Below are 22205 nucleotides of genomic sequence, written 5' to 3' on the forward strand. Positions count from 1 at the left end.
TCTTTTATCTGGTTCATTTTAATGTTTTACAAACTTCTTCCTCCCCACCCATTTTTTTCTCTGAATTATTGTTTTTTTTAAAGAAACAAATGATACACCAATAAAATTAAAGTATAAATTAACATACTACTAGTACAATTTTGTTTATCTTTCATACACGCACATATAAAATGAACATTTAAATAAATAAATAATAAAAAAAACTTAAATCAATCTATTTAAGTTTCTAGGGTATACTGGTGGGAATTTAATAAACATTAAACTAATCTGTTAGAAACAGATGAACTGAGCATGGTATAATATCAAAATATAAAATAATGTAGGTAAATAGAATTTATAATGTAACTTGAATATTTGTCTAATATGTTGCACATATATTTTAATAAGAAGTCAAATAGTATTTGTACAGTTTAAAATTATCATATAAACAAGATGAATTGTAATGTGAGCTACTTATATTTACACTAGTAGTATATAATGATAGTCAGGAATAGAATGTATTTTAGTAGAAGACTGAGAAAGAAAGAAAGAACAGAACAGTACAGTACAGTACAGTACAGAAACGGAAAGCAAATTGGTATGAAAATGAATGACTAATGAAATCTGAACCAATGGATTGGTATATACAAAAGGAACAGTTAAGTTTAAGACGATGGATTAATATTTTGCAAATTAACTATTTACTCTATAGTTCTCAAATTTAAGTGTGGTGTTCTGTGATTTCATGTTTAGATACATTCGATTGTCTCTACTCGTGTTCTTGTTCACTACAGAATGACTGTCATGTTTTAGTTTAATCAAATTATTTTTGATATTACATTAGAAATTGTACAGTAAAGTTGTTTTGCTTTTTTTTAACGAACAAGTACTCATGACAAAAGCTATCTGAAGTTGTAGGGAATGAGAGTTTAGAAGGAGAAAAACAATTTACTGTTTAATATAAAATTGCAGAATTTCTTTATAGAATATGAAAACCATACATTCAATACTTTATTTGCATATCTATCATCAATTGTCTTGTACAAACTTCATCATTTTTTCATTCCTGCTGTTATGAAAATCACTTTCTGCTCTCTTCAGTTCGATCTTTTCAACCTTCTGCTGCCATCCTAATTCTGACTGGTGTTACATGCTACTTATGTTTATAGATATAAGTAGCATACATACCGAAATAATATCAAATACCATCACGTTATTCATTTAGCTAGTGAGTCCAGATAGCCAATCACTTGGTGGCATTGAGGTAAACGGTACTGAGTTCGATTCCTAGAATGAACATCAATTCTGGTATATTGGCATATCCAGCTGATGCATCGTAAATAGAGCGAGACGTGCATCATGGATTACTCTGCTAGGCACATTCCTTCTATTCTATACTAACTTGAGAACTTTTACACTTCCTTCTATTACGTATTGGCTGCTTGATGATTACTAATAATGATGTTAGATAGTTAGACGTCATAAACAAGAACCTCTATACCTAGGATGGCTTATCAAAAATATTTTGAATTGATAAATGCAAACAGACACTACATGTTAGTTAATGTATTTATTCTATAAAATTTATATTTGATGAAAAATCTACCTCTGAGTTAATGCTCTGAACAAATTATTCTAACCATGAAGTTACTTTTGTTCACTTCAATAGCTCGTTTTTATGCCATAATAGAACATGAGTGTTTATCAGTTTAAGATGAACTTAAAAGTGTTTTCGTGTTTGAAACCTTCTACATAGTTAGATTTAACATTTAAAATGAATGTATGTTACCTATGATAAGTAAAAGCAGATACATGCTCTTAGAAGTGACAACCTATCTTCTAATAAATAAATAATTTTCTCTGAAAACTACCTTTTCAAGGGAACTTTTACCACAAATTACAAAATCAATTGAAAATCAATAAAAATCGAATTATATTAAAGTGTAGTTTCAGTGTAACTTTGGATCTATCAGAAATGTTTACTGATAACTCAAAACAAATGAGACGCACGCCTATGAATTCTCTTAATGATCTAATGAGTTGAAATCCATTAGTTTATATTACCGATTTTTGCTTAGCTAACATCGAACACCAACGTCGATCATAACATAACTTTCGATGAAGCTGAATTCCATAGATCACTTTACCCTACCTAATATATATAGTAATTCATATTGAAATAGGTTATTTGTGATTGAATTATAATTAGATACTTGGCTGTTAATCAACATTCATATGATATATATATTCACAGAAGCTAGTATATCAGTAACTTGTTAGAATATGTTTTTGATGTACTCACCCAAAAATCAAGTTATTTGATGTAATCTTTCTATAGGTGCGCATTCTAATCATTAAGCATTACTTTAAGTATACTTATTATCGATAATATTGTGATCTATACATTAAAATCTACCATCTATTTCGGGCATAAACTAGGTATTGAGTCAAAGTTTGTGATTATATGATTAATAATAAATGAATTTTTTACTCTTTATTGTATTGTGATTATGTTGATCAGCAGTTGATACATAAATTCGTCTACAACATTAAGCATTTACTTTCGACGTATACACTGACATACAAAGATTACACTTAAAACAATATGCTACAGGAATGAAACAAAAACGTTGTATTGCCAAATGATTGAAAAAAAATAGCTAAATACTGGTTTACTTTTACTTCTGTTTTTCAATCTGTCAGAGTAAACCAGCGTGTTACTGATACCATCTACGATACGTTACTGAAAAGACCATAAAGGTTTGTTTATTGTTAGTACTGTAGAGTCAGTTCAAATATATCTTTAGGAGTGGGGGATAGCTAAAATTCATTTGATTATATGTAAGTGGGATCTGATTGAGAAGCTTTAAAAATAATATACACAGTAGAAGTCTTTAATAGAAAGGAACTTACTCCATTGTCTATTAAAACATTTAGTTTATCATTTTCATGTGTTGTTATAAACATACGACTTCTTGAATCAACTAATTCTTTATCATTCTTATCACATTGACCATTATCTGTTTGATTTTCTTCATTGTCTTTTTTATTTTCTGCTTGTTTTCCAACATTAACTTCTACTTTCTCTTCCCATTCATTTCTTTCTTCTTTTACATCATCCTCTTCCAATGTACTTAATAGATTTAATTGTGTAGAAATTTCTCTAGCAGTATCTACAACAATTTCTGAGGTATTAAATAAATTGGACCATATTTCCAATTCCGGTTTTATATCATCAAATAAATTGGAGGGTAAACATGTAGATGTATCAGATATCTAAAATGTCCACAGAACAAACAAACATGAAAAATATTTTAAAGAAAGCTAAATACATAAACTACATAACATGAACACCGATTTCCATTATCTATCTTCCATGTTATTCACATTGAATTATATTATGCCATCTAGTAAACAATAGATTATACATTATGATAGTAACAAGATAAATTTATAGAGATACACAAGCAAAAAAATCTAACATCCATAATAGTACAAAAATATCTATCTCATGTTTCCTAGTTTTCAGTTGTTGTTTAAATAAGATCAGTTCATGATGTAAACCGAAAAAATCCAACTCACACCACAAACAACCTTCAGAAGTTAATAATCATAACTCTAAGAAGTGATTTTAGGAATTGTAATGAGAAACTATAATCAGTGAACTTTAACAATGTCTGGTTTAAGACAGTTATCCACTGCAGGAAATGAAAGAAGATTAAGTATTATCACCAAATGTTTGTACATTGAGTTAGTGGTTTAAGGATTAGTCGTTCACTGCGAGTCCTGAAGATTCTGAGTTCAATCACCAATGATATTGTGGATAAATACTATTAAGGAGTCCCGTAGCGGGATGAAACGCCTGTTCACTGCTACCTAAACCGCGAAAATAGAAGCTGTCCTGATAATTAGTGAGCTTAAAATACAATTACTAGAAAGACTTCAGATTGGAGAAAAGTACCATAAAGATATCAAGGATAAATGTAATGAATCCATAAATACTAACAGATTTTCCAATGTTCATTTCATTGTTACGAATACATAACATTCCTAGTGTGCAATAATAAATCTCATTTCCTGCATCATCAACTAAAATTTTAAGAATTTCATTGATAATTTTTTATATTCCAATAGTTGAGATCATGAGTCAATTAAAGCTAGACCACCATAGAAAACGTGGAAACATTGGACGGCCGTTTCGTTCTAGTAAGAGACTCCTCAGCAGTGTACATTCAACTTCAATTGATTCATGATCTGAACTATTGAAATTATTAAAATCTCCACCAAAGCGCTCGCGCGCGAGACTGGTAGGTCCTGGGTTCGAATCTCACGGGGGGGCGGGATCGTGGATGCACACTGCTGAGTCCCACAATAGGACGAAATGGCCATCCAGCGTTTCCAAGTTTTCCATGGTAGTCCAGCTTACATCGACTGATGAATTCGACTATTAAAAAAAACAACTGAATATTATCGCATTTTTGGAATGTAAATCCGTGACCCCATACATGGGACTCAAATCCAGGACATTCAAGTCTCGCACGTGAACGTTTAATCTCTAGACTACTGAGTCAGAATCAAAAGGTGTTAATGTCTTATTTCAATCGATCGTCGGTATGCACTGATGAGTGGTCCCATATTAAAACGAAACGGTTTTCAGTACTCCCAGGTTTTTAATTGTTGTATAGGCTTACTAGACTCATGAATTCAACTGTTAGAATGAATTTCGAACTTTGTTGATGATTAATTATGAAATCACATGCATGTAACAACTATAACCTATTTTGTAATTATATATACACATACATATACATTATACATTATACTTCATACATTATACATATACATATACATAGTTACTTGGTAAGATAGAAAAACCATACTATAATACTTAATTTGCAAAATGTTCAGTAGTTGTCTCGAACTTCATTGTTCTTGCATTTCCATACTAATTGCTTCCTATTCCTGCTCTTCCTTTCTTGATCTTCCCCATCTTCTGCCGCCAGACATTACATTCTTGACTCGCGTCATATACTACTTATATTAATATAAGTAGCACGCACTACACTAGGATCTAAACAATATTTTACTCCTACTATTTTTCTGAAGTTTCAATATTTATGTAAATAATTTATATTTTTCATGAAGCTGAAAGTAATGAATGCAGATGTACAGTTTGTTATGACATGAATTAGAGCATACATTAGTCTTTAATCGAATCGTTTTTTTAAAGTATGAATCGGTTTGACTAAAGATTGACAGATCATGGTTACATGTTGCATTTGTGTCTAATATTTGATTGATTATTCCTTCAACTTGATAAAATTGAGATTCGTTAGAGAAGATTTGTAGCTTAGGTAGATGATTGTGATAGATTTTTGTTCTCTGAGCTGGATAGTTTGGTAGAAGTCTACTTGAAGTTTATGCTGATAATGTCGTTCAGAAGAACGATGAAAGCTTGATGACCAAACCGTCTAGCACATAGAACAAAACTCCATCAAAATCTATTTTGAGCCATGGGTAACACGGTAACTGTTTGTGATGATCAAACCAATGTTAAATGCACTCACAGGTCTAAGGTATTGCTTAGTATAAATAAAATAAATCAACCATATTCATTTTATAAATGAAAATAAATAGCCATTTGTAAGTATAGTGTTGTTATTGGAGATTGAAGAATTTTCATAGTTGAAATCATGAAATGATCTTCTCTAGGTCACCAATATAATCCTGGAAGCATTAAACAGTTGTGTTAGACTAAAATGGAAAGTATCAGTAGTATATATCCACAATCACAAGACCCATAGGACTATTAGCAAACCTATAACATTTAATCCACAGATTCAGAACCCGATGGTGTATATGCCTAACTGTCATAATTGCACGATATTATGTGAACTTCTTACATTGTAATCAGTAATTAGTAATCTCAGTAGTTGAAATCATGAGTCAACTGGAGCTAGACCACTATGGGAAACCCGGAAGAACTGAATGGTCGTTTCGTCCTATTGTGCAACTCCTCAGCGGTGTGCATCCACGATCCCGCCCCCTGTGGGATTCGAACCCAGAACCAATCAGTCTTGCGCGTGAGTGCTCAACCATTAGACCACTGGGCCGGCCGGTATCCAACGGTGTTCTTACCAAACTTCAGCCAATCCACAAAATTGGACCACAGCCCACCATTGTCTTCAGTGAGCTGATATCTCACAACAGACCAGGTTGAACTCCACTAGCCACGGCTTCTCACTGATAGGTCCTGGGTTGTAATCGCGCGGATGGGTGAGATCGTGGGTTCTCTCTGCTGAGAAGTCCCATACTTGGACGAAACGCCCGTCCAGTGTTTCCAGGTTTATCATGATGATCTAGCTTCAAACGGTTCATGATTTCAACTATTATTAGTTTATTGTTTGAATTTTTTTATAGATTATAGTAGTAAATGAATATATCATCAAAGTTTCTTTGTGTTCTCTTTTTAATGTTGCCTATTAATGAGGAAACTTTATTTCAACAAGTTATCAAATATATTTAAATTACTATCAGAAGGGGTGTTCTTTTGTGTGTGTGTGTGTGTGTGTATGGAAATTATAGTAACTCCAATAGTTGAAATCATGAGTCAATTGAAGCTAGACTAATATGGAAAATCTGATATCTAAATTAAATCAGCAATTATTTATATTGTCATAAATAATTATTCATAATTATGATTTTTGCTTTTTTGAAGAAGAAGAAGAAGAAATAATGAAAGATAATTATTTTCTTTATCATAAGGTTGAAGTATAGATTCAGATAAAAATAAATCAAGTTATGGGCGAATTTTCATATCAAATTATATATATATATATATATATTTCATAGTTGGATTAATGAATTGATTAGAGCTAGATCACTATTGATAATCTGAAAGTACTGGACAGTCGTTTCATCCCAGTAGGGGACTTTTCACTGGTACAACATCACGATCGTATACATCCGACTTGAACTCAAGTGCTTCAGTCTCTAGTGCAAACGTTTAACTTTTAAACCAGTAATGATATATATTTTAGATTGACTTGTGAATTCAATTGTGAAAATGCTAAAATCTCCACAAATCTCTATACTGTATATCTATTTATCTAAATTCTTACACTACACATTAACAAAATATTTTTTTTAAAAACGTTGAATGTATAATCATCACAGTAGCAAAAGTACTACCAGAAAAAACAACATCTAAGTATTAGATGGATCGGAATGGTAATATTTCAACGAAAGACCGTCAAATACTGAATCTTTATAAATGACAAAGTAATAAAACTAAAGAGTTCATACATCAGTTTTAATTGACTTATAAAGCTAAGAAAAGATTTCACAGGTTGAAATCATGAGTCGATTGAAGCTAGACCATCATGGAAAACCTGGAAGCACTGGACGGCCGTTTCGTCCTAGTATAGGACTCCTCAGCAGCGCGCATCCATGATCCCACACCACGCGGGATTGGTTGAAGCTAGACACTAACACCGTTGGATGCCAGACGGCTCAGTGATCTAGTGGTTACGTGCTCGCGCGCGAAGCCGGTAGGTCCTGGGTTCGAATCCCGCGTGGTGCGGGATCATGGATGAGCGCTGCTGAGGAGTCCCATACTAGGACGAAACGGCCGTCCAGTGCTTCCAGGTTTTCCATGGTGGTCTAGCTTCAATCGACTCATGATTTCAACCTGTGAAATTTCTGAAACTCTCCACAAAACCCATTCAGCTAAAAAAAGATATTTATCAACAATTGTGTGTGTAAAAAGGACAGACAATAATTTTATGAATTATTAAAATATTCAGTTTTGAGTACATTACATGTTATTTTCAGTCAATTTCAACTAACCAAATGATGAAATTCATCAAATGATGTAATAATAATGGATTTATAATACAGATCTTTATTGGATCTTGATCCCTAATCTTATCAAGTGATGCATTTTTATTAAACCTTGAAAGTGTAGATAACTCAATTATAAGTCTTACAGATTTCAACTTAGTTCAGCTTCTCAACAATATTTCAGTGAATATGAGAAGTGAATCAGTAAGAGTTAGAATTATGCACCAATAGTCGTCAAATAAATGGTTTTTAAAGTAATTTACTCACCACTAGACCTGAAGTCTTGAATTCGATTGCTTGTTTTTTCACGCTTAAGCACGGTTGAAAAGTTTCGCACTTGGATGACATACACTTATATTCAATGGTTATTCATCTAAATCCAGCCTGCAATGTAAACGACCGCTAGATGCCCAAATTCCTAAAACCATGTGTATAAAGGCTAACATACCTGTCATAATATCTTTTAAAAAGACTTAGGCCAGATTCAGTATAAATCTAAAGGCATATATAACTAAAACAAAACATCTTTCCAGGATCCCATTAATTTCCAGCTGTTATTCATCGATTATAAAAAGGCTTCAAAAACCTTATGTTGTTTATTCGTAAATATGAGATGGTTATCCAACGATGAAACTGTGATATTCCGTTAAATCGTGAGTGGACTTCATCCAAAAATGTAGAATGTTGCATCTCAACCTAGTGATCTATGAGGAACATTTTTACTGAGAAACTTTAACTTATGGATTCGATCCATGGTACAGCCCCGTATGGATACCGTTTATTATTCTTAAAGCATGGTCAAACAGCTGCTCAATACTGCCTAACCTAACCTTTGAAGTAATTTTTTCTATATTTCCTGTCCTTTTTTACCTTTTGGGGTTCAGGATTTGAATATTTATAGCAACAAGAAAGCGACTTGGAAGTCATTCTATTTGGCATTCAAAAACAAGCAGCTTATCAGAAAGACGGAATTCCGAAGGTTTTCCTTAGATATAACGGTAAATTCCCTACACTTTTTGGAAAGAAAAGTTCGTTTCCATGTAAGACTACTCTTAGGATAAGCTATCATTCAATACATTTTGTAACTTTTATAAGTGAATATATTATTTGAATCTAAATTCAGAGTCTCGTGTTGTATTTTTTTCACACTTATATATGAAAATTAAAAGTATCTCCCCCTAATCTTCTAACACTCTTTAATAAAATAAGTTTACTCTTTAAATGTCTCATTAAACTGATTGATTAAATATGAAATTAAATTCGTTTCCATGGTGAAAATACTTAAAATGTCTTACGAGTACTTCGTATTTCCGGGTACTGAAGTAGTATTATTTCAGTTTCTAAAAATAAATTTACCTTGGCTACAGTACAACGTCTAAATGTTTGATGAAAATAAAATATTTCCGTGAATCTATCAGTTGATTTACCCATATTTTGTAAAAAAAAAAAACCTCTAATTCCATTGCATTAAAATGCAGTGTATTTTGCCTATAAGTGTGTGTTTACTTATTTGAAATTAAGTAGACAGTTTAAAATAAAAATATTTATTATGTGTAAATTCACTCCGTATTGTTTACTTGATTCTTTCTATTAATGTTTAGGACTGCAATTGATCAGTTTCTTGTTGGCATATGTGCATACTATTCATATTGCCCTGATTCACAAGCATTATGAGCAAAGATGGGTAGTGGATAGCAGTGGAATCCAGTACACGCGCTTCGTTCTATTTGGGACTCGTCAGCTGGATGTACCTACATCCCAGGGTTGATGTTCACTCCGGGACTCTGAGATGCAGTTACATCCAGCTGACGAGTATCAAATGAGACGAAACGGGTGTACTGGATTACACTGCCATCCACTGTCCATCTTTTCATTTATCATATGGTCTAAGGCAAAATTTTTACAACTATGATACAACAATAACATGTTTTCATTTATACTATAAACAGATTGTTTAATTATGTAGATATGTGAAGTAACATAGAGGAGATCAACAGGAGTACTGTTTACATCCACTACTACCCTTGTCCAACTATCCTATTAGACTCAAATATTACTCATTTATTAGTAACGGGAGCAACTATTTTATAAATCTGTTATCTAAATAACCGGACTATATTTAATAATGATGTGCTGAAAAGCAACTCCACCTGGAGTCCCTCCGGGGGCTACTGCCGGTCCCAAGCCCGGATAAAAGAGGAGGGTTGGGCATGAGGTTAGCGTCCCCATCCCGCAGAAAAATAACTCGCTAAAAAAACGCTAACCAGAAAAAATTATTCAAACCTTTTAAACTCTGCCCTGGGAATCAGAAGGTCTTCATTTAGAAGAATTATGACGCCTCATGATGAAAGCCGAATTCCTTCGGTAGTTACGAGGCCGATGCCCCTTCTGACAACCAGAGCGACCATTTACTTAGGTACATGGAATGTTCGTACAATGTGGGACACCGGAAGAGCCTTCCAAATTGCTGCAGAAATGAGAAGATACAACCTAGAGGTACTTGGGATCAGTGAAACACATTGGACACAAGTTGGACAACAACGACTAACTACAGGAGAGCTCCTGTTATACTCCGGCCATGAAGAAGAAAATCCACCACATACACAAGGAGTTGCATAGATGCTGTCCAAACAAGCACAAAATGCGCTTATAGGATGGGAATCTCATGGACCAAGGATCATCAAAGCCTCGTTCAAAACAAAGAAAGAGGGCATTTCAATGAACATCATCCAATGCTATGCGCCTACCAACGACTACAATGAAGAAGCTAAAGATCAATTCTACAATAGGCTGCAGTCAATCATCGAGAAGTGGCCAACAAAGGACCTGACCATTCTGATGGGAGATTTCAACGCCAAGGTTGGAACGGACAACACTGGATATGAAGACATCATGGGACGACATGGACTGGGAGAAAGAAACGAAAATGGTGAGAGATTTGCAAACCTATGTGCCTTCAATAAACTGGTCATAGGCGGCACCATATTCCCACATAAACGCATACACAAAACCACATGGACTTCACCGGATCACACCACGCAAAACCAAATCAACCATATTTGCATCAATAAAACGTTCAGGAGGACGATGGAGGACGTGAGAACCAAGAGAGGAGCTGATATAGCATCAGATCATCACTTACTGGTCGCCAAGATGAAATTGAAACTCAAGAAGCACCGGACAATGAGGCGGACAACAGCACAAAATTTTATTACAGCCTCTCTTTGGGATACTGAAAACTCAACAAATTCAAGATAGTCCTCAGCAACAAGTTCCAGGCCTTTCATGATCTACTCAATGGAGAAGGAACTACTATGGAGAGCAACTGGAAGGGGATCAAAGAGGCAATCACCTAAACATGTCATGAGGTCCTGGGTCACAAGAAGCACCATCACAAGGAATGGATCACTGTTGATACACTGGATAAGATTCAAGAAAGGAGGAACAAGAAAGTAGCAATCAATACCAGCCGAACAAGAGCAGAGAAAGCCAAGGCACAAGCTGAATACACAGAAGTAAACGAGCAAGTGAAGAGGAGCATCAGAACTGACAAACGTAAATATGTGGAAGATTTAGCAACGACGGCGGAAAAGGCTTCAAGAGAAGGAAACATGAGAGAACTGATTCACACGACAAAGAAACTCTCTGGAAATCGACGTGAAGCAGAACGACCAGTGAAAAGCAAGGAAAGCAAGGTAATCACCAACATTGAAGAGCAACAAAACAGGTGGGTAGAACACTTCAGATAACTCTTGAATCGACCAGCCCCACTGAACCCACCCAACATCGAAGCAGCACTCACGGACCTCCCAATCAATGTTCGCCCACCAACAATTAAAGAAATCAGCATGGCCATCAGACAAATCAAGAGTGGCAAAGCAGCAGGACCGGACAACGTTCCAGCAGAGCCACTAAAAGCAGACGTAGCGGCAACTGCAAGGATACTCCACATTCTCTTCAGCAATATATGGGATGAAGAACAAGTACCAACAGACTGGAAAGAAGGACTTCTGATCAAAATACCGAAGAAAGGCGATCTCAGCAAGTGTGATAACTACATAGGCATCACTCTTCTCTCAATACCGGGAAAAGTCTTCAACAGGGTATTGTTAAACAAGATGAAGGACTGCGTAGACGCCCAACATTGAGACCAACAGGCAGGATTCCGTAAGGATAGGTCGTGTACAGACCAAATCGCAACTCTACGGATCATTGTGGAACAATCAATTGAATGGAATTCATCACTCTACATCAACTTCATTGACTACGAAAAGGCATTTGACAGCGTAGACAGAAAAACACTATGGAAACTTCTTCGACACAACGGCGTGCCTCAGAAGATAGTCAATATCATACAGAGTTCATATGATGGATTACACTGCAAAATTGTGCATGGAGGACAGTTGACAAAGTCGTTCGAAGTGAAGACCGGTGTTAGACAAGGTTGCTTACTCTCACCCTTTCTCTTTCTCCTGGTGATCGACTGGATCATGAAAACGTCAACATCTGAAGGGAAGCACGGGATACAATGGACATCTAGGATGCAGTTGGACGATCTGGACTTCGCAGATGATCTGGCCCTCTTATCGCAATAGCAACAACAAATGCAGGAGAAAACGACCAGTGTAGCAGCAAACTCAGCAGCAGTAGGTCTCATCATACACAAAGGGAAAAGCAAGATTCTCTGATACAACACAGCATGCACCAATCCAATCACAATTGACGGAGAAGATTTGGAAGATGTAAAAACCTTTACGTATTTGGGCAGCATCATTGATGAACACGGTGGATCTCATGCAGATGTGAAGGCGCGAATCGGCAAAGCAAGAGCAGCATATTTACAACTGAGGAACATCTGGAACTCAAAACAACTGTCAACCAACACCAAGGTCAGGATATTCAATACAAATATCAAGATAGTTCTACTGTATGGGGCAGAAACCTGGAGAACTACAAAAGCCATCATCCAGAAAATACAGGTGTTTATTAACAATTGTCTACGCAAAATACTTCAGATCCATTGGCCGGACACTATTAGCAACAACGTACTATGAGAGAGAACAAACCAGATCCCAGCGGAGGAAGGAATCAGGAAGAAGCACTGGAAGTGGATAGGACACACATTGAGGAAAGCACCCAACTGCGTCACAAGACAAGCCCTCACATGGAATCCTGAAGGCCAAAGAAGGAAAAGAAGAAGACCAAAGAACACATTATGTCGAGAAATGAAAATAGACATGAAAAAAATGAACAAGAATTGGATGGGACTAGAAAAGAAGGCCCAGGACAGAGTGGGTTGGAGAATGCTGGTCGGCGGCCTATGCTCCATTGGGAGTAACAGGCGTAAGTAAGTAAGTAAGTTGAAAACCACTTAGGACAGAACATCGGTGGTAATCTAACTAATATCAGTTTTACCATGCAGATAATTTTCTGATGATTGCAAACCGCTAAAGCTGTCTTCTTTTGTTTTCGGTTGAACTTTAATATTTGAACAGTATTTACATTCATATTTTAAATTATGTTGAATGGAATGTATTTCACTTTAAAATTAGAACTATTTTGTTTCATTGACAGATAATATCGGCCTTGATAACTGGAAGTAAAATGTTGACATTAAGTATTCAACCTCTTGGATGCTGAAAAATATCCTAATACATAAACTATACCTTGACCTATTATAACAGGTAAAATATTCTTGTTTAATAGAATCTTCATTGTTTAAGATATAGAAAGCTTTAAAGAACCGTTGAAAATTGTGACAGGCCTATTTTATACTTAACAAAGTTGTAGATAAGATTTTAAAAACAAATCTCTAGGTAATCTGATTCCACGTAAGAGAATTCAAGCTATCTGTTCAGGTCAAAGGTCATGTTAACCAGACTGGTTCATCTGTGAGGTCATACGTGATAAAAGTCAGTAAGAATAAAACGACAGAAAACAAATAGGACAAACTTAATGCCCTAAGTGAAATTTTAAGTTCTAAATAATAAGCTTCTATAAACAACAGCCTAAAAAACCTATTTACTTATTGTACCCTGAAAGTCTATGATCACCTAAACGATCATCGTCATAAAACGGCACTATTTTGGTAAAAGTACAATTCGATATGAACGAGAAAGTGAAATTGATTAGAACTAGAGTGTATACATGTGGTACACTATAACATGAAGAGATGTTTAAGTGTCATGAATGCTTGTATTTGGATATTCAATCAATTTTCCGAACTAAAATGGATCGACTGAAGTTAGACATTAAACGTTCGCGATCGAGACCGAGGGTTCTGGGTTTGAATCCGGTGTGCGGGATAGTGGATGAACACTGCTCAGGAATCCGGTATTAAGACGAAACGGCCGGATTGGTTGAGGTTAGACATTAAAACCGTTCAATGCTGACTCATTGGTCTAGAGGCTAAGCGTTCTAGCGCGAGACTAAAGACTCTGGGTTAGAATCCCACGAGCGGGATCTGTATGAATAGAATTCGGTATTACATTTTGTTCATTAGCATGTACATTGAGAGAGCAGACTAGATATTATGGAAATGAAACTCAGAACATATCCCAAAGAATTTGATTTTGAATGGCTCCAAACTACCTAAATACCTAATAATTACATACCAGGTACTGGCTATTCAGGAGATCCTGCGACTGATGTTTAAGTGAAAAATAGACAGAATAAATGCATAATTCTACATAACGCAGAAGCAGCGGCTATTCTTCATTTAAACCTCATCCTATGTGTATAAAAAACTTGTAGTTCGTCTGGCACTGCCACAATGATCGGGTCACTGTTCCATTTCGCTTCTCACTTTCTTCTCTTGGTTTCGTTTATTCGACTTCGTCTTTCTCGAATAAAACAAAACTTTCATTATTCAGACAAGTTTTCATTTATGATTTATGATTAGTATAGCTAGTCATATCATTTCGAGATTATTCAATTATACGTTAAACGCCTAAACAATTTGGACATCCAATTACCATTGTTTTCTCAAACCCTCTTTGACCATTTTTAGTAGTAGTATGGTTTTCATCAGTACTGTTACTTGGTTTGGATTTTTGTTAATTACTAACATCTCACTTTTCTTACAGTAGACGTGTTCTCTGGGATGACACTAATAGTACATGTCCAGGCCACCAAAGTCGGTGTCTCAAGATGGTAACACCAATTAAATTATCGTCGCCGTGCCCGAACATATGTTACCAAACTTCTGTTTTACTAGCATGTTGAAGTCATTAGATGTCAGCAGTCCTTTGAAGACAACGATGATCAAACACAGAGAGTCGTCTAACATCCTCAGCTCGGAGAGCAAAACTGCTCTCACCGACGCGTTCTAGATCCGAACTTTTACAGCAAGACTAACGACACAAAAATGTCAAAGATGGCCCGGATTGGTATAAGCCGCTCTGGCTTTCACTATACGTGTATTGGTCTCATCACTCACGCCACCACCAGCATCTACACAGCATCTTAGATACAAAGACTTCTCGACTACTTTTACCTGCTCACTACCCAAGTTGAGTGCATTTTCGAGATCCTGCTAGTCCTGCAAAAGTACTTTACACTTGCATGGTGCAGAGCATGTGCCATACCTAGGGACAGTGATTGGCAACTGAATAAGTGCTAGTTGCACGGCTTGGGTATCATCATACAGTAAGACAATATCATCCATATAACCAAAGTCGAGAAGTCTTTATCCAGGCAAAAGATCCTAAACATAGCGTGGAATATTTTCGCAGTTGCTTTTATGTCTGACTTTAGCGTTTCATGTGGTATATTTTCAAGTCCTGCTGTTTCCCCGCCCTTGACTTGTCTGATGGCTATTCTGATTTCTTCGGTCGTTGGTGGAGTAACATCTATAGTGAGGTCTGTGTGTGCTGCATCGATGTCCGGTGGATTTAATGGAGATGACCTATTCAAGAGCTCCTCAAACTGCTCTACCTATCTGTTCCTCAGTTCTCGAATCTTAGTGATGTTCTTGCCTTTTTTGTACTTGACTGCTGTCGTTTTGTTCTTCCTTTATTGAATCTTGTTCTGGGTTTCAGTAGAGATCCATTCCTTATGATGATGCTTCTTGTGGCCCAGCACCTCCTGGCACGTTGAAGTTAATGCTACTTTGATCCTTTTTCAGTTGTCTTCCATCGTAGTTTTTTCTATAAGTTAACATATACTATGAAAATCTTCAATTATATCGGGTCCTTTGTTATTTTCTATTCAGTTCGATATTCCTTTGAATCATCTTAATAGAACACATCAAAATGTGACAAGCTTAAATCTATCTCATGATATCCCATCTATCAACTTACCCAAAAACATTCATACATGCATACAATAAAGAAAAAAACAATTAGATATTTACTTGTAGTCTATCACGAAATTCTCGACCCCATACTTTTGTCGGTGTATCATTGTTCATTTCAAGATCTTCTTTTTCATCATTGACAATTTCAGACAATTTCATCAATCCTTCATAGAAGCTACTACTTTCCTCCATTAGTTGAATATTATGATTAATATTATTATCATTATTATTATTATTCGATAAACGACTGATGTTTTCAAAATTAGGACAACGTTTTAATAAAAGGTGATTTTGTTCATTTGTTTCAGTATTATTGTTGCCAGTAATGGTTGTTGTCGTTATATAATTTGAAACTGATGTATCTTGGGAACTACTATTATTGATTAGTGAACACTCTGATATATAATCTTCATGTTTATTTACATTATAATTAGTACTCAATAAATTATCTTGTTGATTCATAGAAACATAATTTGAATTTAATTCATTTAACCAATTTAAATAAAGATCATTCATTGAAGGTTCATAATTAGTATCATGATCTTTAATTGATGATTTTATAGTGTCATCTATATAATAACTTCCAATTGAAGTTACGTTAGTAGTTCCTGTCGATATAGTAGTATGAATAATATTATTTTCATTTTCATTGAATATACTACTATTAACTGTATCATAAGTAATATCGTTAAAATCAATTGTTTTATTTGAAATACTTGTACGATGATATATATTTTCATCTATTTTACGTAAATCTTCAGCATAATCCCATGATTCATTTAAATTATATGGAAAAAATAGATTTAAATGATTTGAATTCATTTCATGATTAGATAACCTATTTGAATGATAAGAATTAGATTGATCATAATATGAATGAATGAATCTGTCTTCATTATCATCATCATTATCATGATCATGATCATCAGTATTAACATCTTCAAAATAACTAGATTTTGATGCTAAATGTGGTTGTTGTTGTTGTTGTTGTTGTTGTTGAATCATTTGATTAGATAATGATAATACATGATCATCATTAATAATTATTGGACATGATTGTCTACGTGATTGATTATTGCATTGTAAATGTATATCATTTGAATATCTTCCATTATCTTGATTGGTTAACAAAGATTGAGATAAGGATTTTGTTTCATTATTATTATTATTATTATTATTATTATTATTATTATTATTATTATTATTATTAATCATATTCATATCTTCATTATATTCATCTGAATTATATTGTGGTATAATTAAACCAATTTTATCTTCAGATGATTGTGTATAAGTGTTAAATAGTTTTCTTTTTTCTAAATATTTCATTGATATATCATCATTAGAATTTTGTTTGCAAGATGGTTGTCTACTGTGATAAATCAATAAATTTTCTTCATTCAATTGATCATCTTTCTGATTGATTAAATAAGAATTAAATGATTCTATTATATTTTCTTGATCATTTAATATAATCTGATCTGAATTAGATCTAATTAAATGTTCTTGATTATCATGATAAGGAGTATTCAGATAATCCATTGAAGAGATAGTATAATCTTTAGGTATAAACTGTTGTCTATCTGTATGATGATGTGATAATATGTTGGTTGGTGAGACTGAAATATTTTTGAAATAAACGTTTAAATTGTTTCCAATAAATATATATATATTTATTTATAAAAAGTTAATTTAATGTTAAAAATGAGTCACAAAATTAAATTTTAATATATGTGACGAGACTCTAATTTATGGACGAGTCAATCAGATACGCTTTAGAGATTTCAAGGTCACGGTGCCAACTTCAGTGTTTAATGCTAACGTACGATCGATTTACAAGGGAATTTTGTACAAAACGTGACAATTGAGCGGCTATAACAAATAAAACAGCGGGACTATAATTTTTGGACGAATCAATCAGGTATGAGATAATAGATCTCGGATTTTAACGCGAAAGCCTTTCATCCATTTGGCTAGATTAATTTCTGGCATTATAGCTGATGTCAGTTCATGATGAAAACCCCATATATAATTCCTAACTAAGGCAAATTACGAAAATTATTGCGAACTGGATAATAAAAGCACCAGTAACACTGGCTGCAGCCAGGTACTACAATATATATGAATGTTTGGAGAGCGTACAGACTCCTACATAGGCTTGGTTATGTGCATCGTGTCGTTATCCACAAGTAGCATTTTGTGCACCCAAAAACCGGAGTACACATAAACAATATTGAAGCTATGTGGTTGAGGCTGAAAGAGTTTTTGAGACTTTGTCATGACTCCAGAGGCCGACTATTCTGTAGCCGTATGGATGATTTCCTCTACTGCATGCATTACGATTTTTAGAACCTCTGAACCTCTTTCTAACCTTGACAAGTTTTTGAACCCACGTATAAGAAGCGTATCCACTTTATTTCCTTGATTTTGTATAAAATATTTTCACTCTATACTGACTGTTTGCTGATTGGCTGATATTTCTCAAGTTCACTTAAGATTCTTTCGAAGGTCGTCCATAAATAAGGGTCTCGCCGGAGTAACAATCGAGGTAAATAGAGACTTAACTGAGGTTGAAAGTATGAACGACTTAATTCTTTGTTAATAGTATAAACATATTATGTACTCAGAAAAATCTGAAAATCTTGTATTCTATTATCCATTTATCTAGGTAATTGTTTGACTGAACTATTCGTTAACTTAGTCAGTCAGTCAGTTACAACATAGGACCAGGCACATATATACATCGGTTCAAGCTGCTACACATCATTAGCACAGCAAGACGAACACCGGATTCATAGAAGCAGTTAACTCAATGGTGTGATGTATAAAAGAAAGATTTTATGTGAGGATATAGTACAGAAAGAAAGAATTAGTTCGTAGAAAGAAAGATATGAAGTAATTCTAATCTCACAGCTTAAGGGAAGACAGAGAGTGTATACACCTACGCCATTGTGATTGATTCTGAGCCATGTCACCAAGAGTCTCCAACCATTGGCTACGATAGTCACATAGACCCCAACCAGGTAGTCTGCATCTACCAACATGACTCAGACCAGAAGTTAGTGACCTCAAGCACTGATACCATATTTTGGTTTGGCCGCTCCTAACGTTCCTCCAGCCGTCTCCAACACTAGTCAGCATTGCACATCGTGATAATTGGTGTTCAGGCATACGCAACGCGTGACCCAACCGTCTAAGTAGATGTAGGTTCACAACTTCATCAACTGATTTATCATCATTACCTAATACCCTGTGTCTAACTTCACTATTACTTACTGGGTGATCTCAGCAGACGCCAGCAATATTTCTAAGGCATCTGTGGTCAAATATTAGTAGCTTACAAGTATCTTCTCTTAATGGCCACGTTTCGTATCCGTAAAGTAGAGCAGAACGAACCGCTGATCAATATACACGTCCCTCAATTGATAGATGGATATCTCACCTTCTCCATAGGTGACGTAAGTTATCAAAAGCCAAAAGACCTTCCTGAATCCATGCAGAGATTTCGTTAGACCTGAGTTAACTCGAAAGAATATTTAAGATAACCTATCTCTGATAATGTAAGTCATAAATCACTCCTGAAATCTTATAATTTCTTCAATACGAAGAAAAAAATGATATCTCTTCATATCTGAGTACTGTCTAATATGCAAAATACATTGTATTGAATTATTTATGGATAAATTAGTTAATTTTTTTTTACCTGTACACCATGAAACATTTATTTGATCACTATTATCTAAAGGAACATTTGTATAAGTAGATTGAACAATTTCTTTCCTTTCAGTAGCTTTTTCATCAATAACATCAGTTGGTGTAATCTTTTGTATTTCATCAGTCATGTCTATTCCATCATAACATTCTTCATGATGTAATTGCTGAACTATAGTTGATGATTTATTGTTATGTAAAATTGTTTCATTAAATTCATCATTTTGATTAGATTCATTACTTCTATCATGAAAATTAACAAAATCAGATTTCTGATTGTCTTTCTCATACACATTTTCATCATCATCACTATCCACACTGAATTGTTCACTAATTTGTTTTGTAAAATACAAATGTAGACGATTTTGATAAGTTCGATTTTTATAATTATCCCTATCAACATCATCGTCATCATGAATAAAAGCATCATTTTGGTGTAAAAATTTCTGTCCCATTGATACTTTTCTAGTTTCATTATATACAGGTTGATTATCATTAGTGGAATGATATAGTCGGTGTGTTGATTTAACCACCTCTTTAATACTGTTTTGTTCTGAAGCTCTTCTTTGATGAATATTTTTTAATATAGAATTTTCATGAGATTTCACAAGTTGTGTATTATCCTTATGTATTATTTGTTTCGATTCTTCTTCTTTTTCTTCCTCACCTTCATGTTCGTCTTGATCTCCACTATTCACTGTAGATTCATCTAAACTAACCTGATCAATTAAATCTTCATATTGAGAATAAGATGCTGTTCGTGTGATTCCATGAGTTTTCTTTAAAAATATGGGAAAAAATGAGTTTAATATAAACAAATAAATAATTTCAATAGTTGAAATCATCAGTCAGTTGAAGCTAGACCACCATGGAAAACCTGGAAGTCCTGGACGGCCGTGGATGCGTACTGCTGAGGAGTCCCATACTAGGACGAAACGGCCGGTTTTCCATGATGGTCTAGCTTCAATTAACTCATGATTTCAACTATTGAAATTTCTAAAATCTCCAAAAAACCCCTACTGAAAATAAATAATTATAAGGATTTTTAATTATAACGTGTTAGTTATAAGGTTTAATATTATATTTTTTATGTAATCCTCTAGCTATGATCATTATATTTCCCATTCGAATGCCATTACCTAAAGTATTTCAAAGCTTTGATCATAATCATATTACTGATTGTGGATTTGAGGTGTTTAGAGTTGATGAAATGCAATTAACCAATGAAATATTAATGCAATGTCCAAGGATTAGACTTAACAACCAGATATTAACTGGTTGAAGAATGAGTGACCTACAAGCTAATTTTCTTCAATCATATAAGACGTTTGACCATATTTATTTTGTGTTTATATTTTGTATATGTGTGTTATTTCATTAGATGAAAAACTAATTCATCTGGCTAGTGGTCTTGTCTTTGATTTCTGATCGCTTGTGATAGGTCTTGAAAGTAGCCATCAGTCAGTCAGATTAAATAATTGTGTTCATCCATCGACTAACATTCTATTCATTGATTTTAAAAGTTTAGATTTATTAATATAGGATTATGGAGACTGTTGAGCTTGGATTAATATCATGAATAGATCACGTTAGACCATCACTGAAAACCTGCAAACACTGGATGGCCGTTTCATTTTAGTATAGGACTCCTGAGCAGTGAGCATCTACGATCCCGTATGCTGGACTCGAACCCAAGACCTTAAATCTCACGCGCGAACATGTAACCTCAATCGATCCAAGCTGAAAAATCTCCAAGACCCTATCATGTGCTCAATAGTAGTCGACTTGAAAATGGATATCCTGGAGTCCTAATGAGAAGCCGTGACCAGTGGAGTCCAATCCGTGTCGTGTGTGGGGCAGTCACTCACTGAAGACAATGCCGGACGGTCGTACAATATCATTGACTGTTTGAAGTAAGATATTAACACCGTTGGATGCCAACTCAGTGGTCTAGAGTTTAAGGTCTTGGGTTCGAGTCTCGCATGTGGATGCACATTGCTGAGAAGTTCTATACAAGAACGAAACGGCCGTCCAGTGTTTGCAGGTTTTCAATGATGGTCTAACATTGATACATTCATGATATCAATCCAAACAATTTAGATTTGTTTAATCTAATCACAAAACATATTCTCCATAATAAATGTTAAACAATTTTCCAAAACTTTTACTTAAAATGAATTCAGTTACTAAGAAAGCATATCGTATATTACTGCTACTGAGAATTTTTCAAAAAGGTTTTATTATTTTCTTTGTTTGTTTAAGAACGGTCGGTATTCAAAATCTGTTATCTAAATGTATCATACTCACGTTGAGACTGAAGTATCTTAGAATTCATCATGTAGAGGTTCTTTAATCGTAAACTAGAATGAAATAACAG

At 34.5% G+C, this 22205-nt stretch overlaps 1 protein-coding gene across 2 annotated transcripts in view; it reads right to left on the reverse strand.

Annotated features, from left to right (window-relative positions):
- MS3_00007333 (uncharacterized protein) overlaps window positions 1-22205 on the reverse strand; it is a gene marked incomplete at both ends in the record, with an annotated part of 141075 nt that overhangs the window by 69053 nt on the left and 49817 nt on the right. For both annotated transcript variants that reach the window (XM_051215594.1, XM_035730102.2), the window contains 3 exons: window positions 2893-3255; window positions 16175-17736; window positions 19821-20607. In XM_051215594.1, coding sequence (XP_051066124.1) covers window positions 2893-3255; window positions 16175-17736; window positions 19821-20607 — 2712 coding nt within the window. The remainder of the gene's footprint in view (window positions 1-2892; window positions 3256-16174; window positions 17737-19820; window positions 20608-22205) is intronic.

Source organism: Schistosoma haematobium, chromosome 4, assembly GCF_000699445.3.
Source record: "Schistosoma haematobium chromosome 4, whole genome shotgun sequence".
Classification (NCBI taxonomy): domain Eukaryota; kingdom Metazoa; phylum Platyhelminthes; class Trematoda; order Strigeidida; family Schistosomatidae; genus Schistosoma; species Schistosoma haematobium.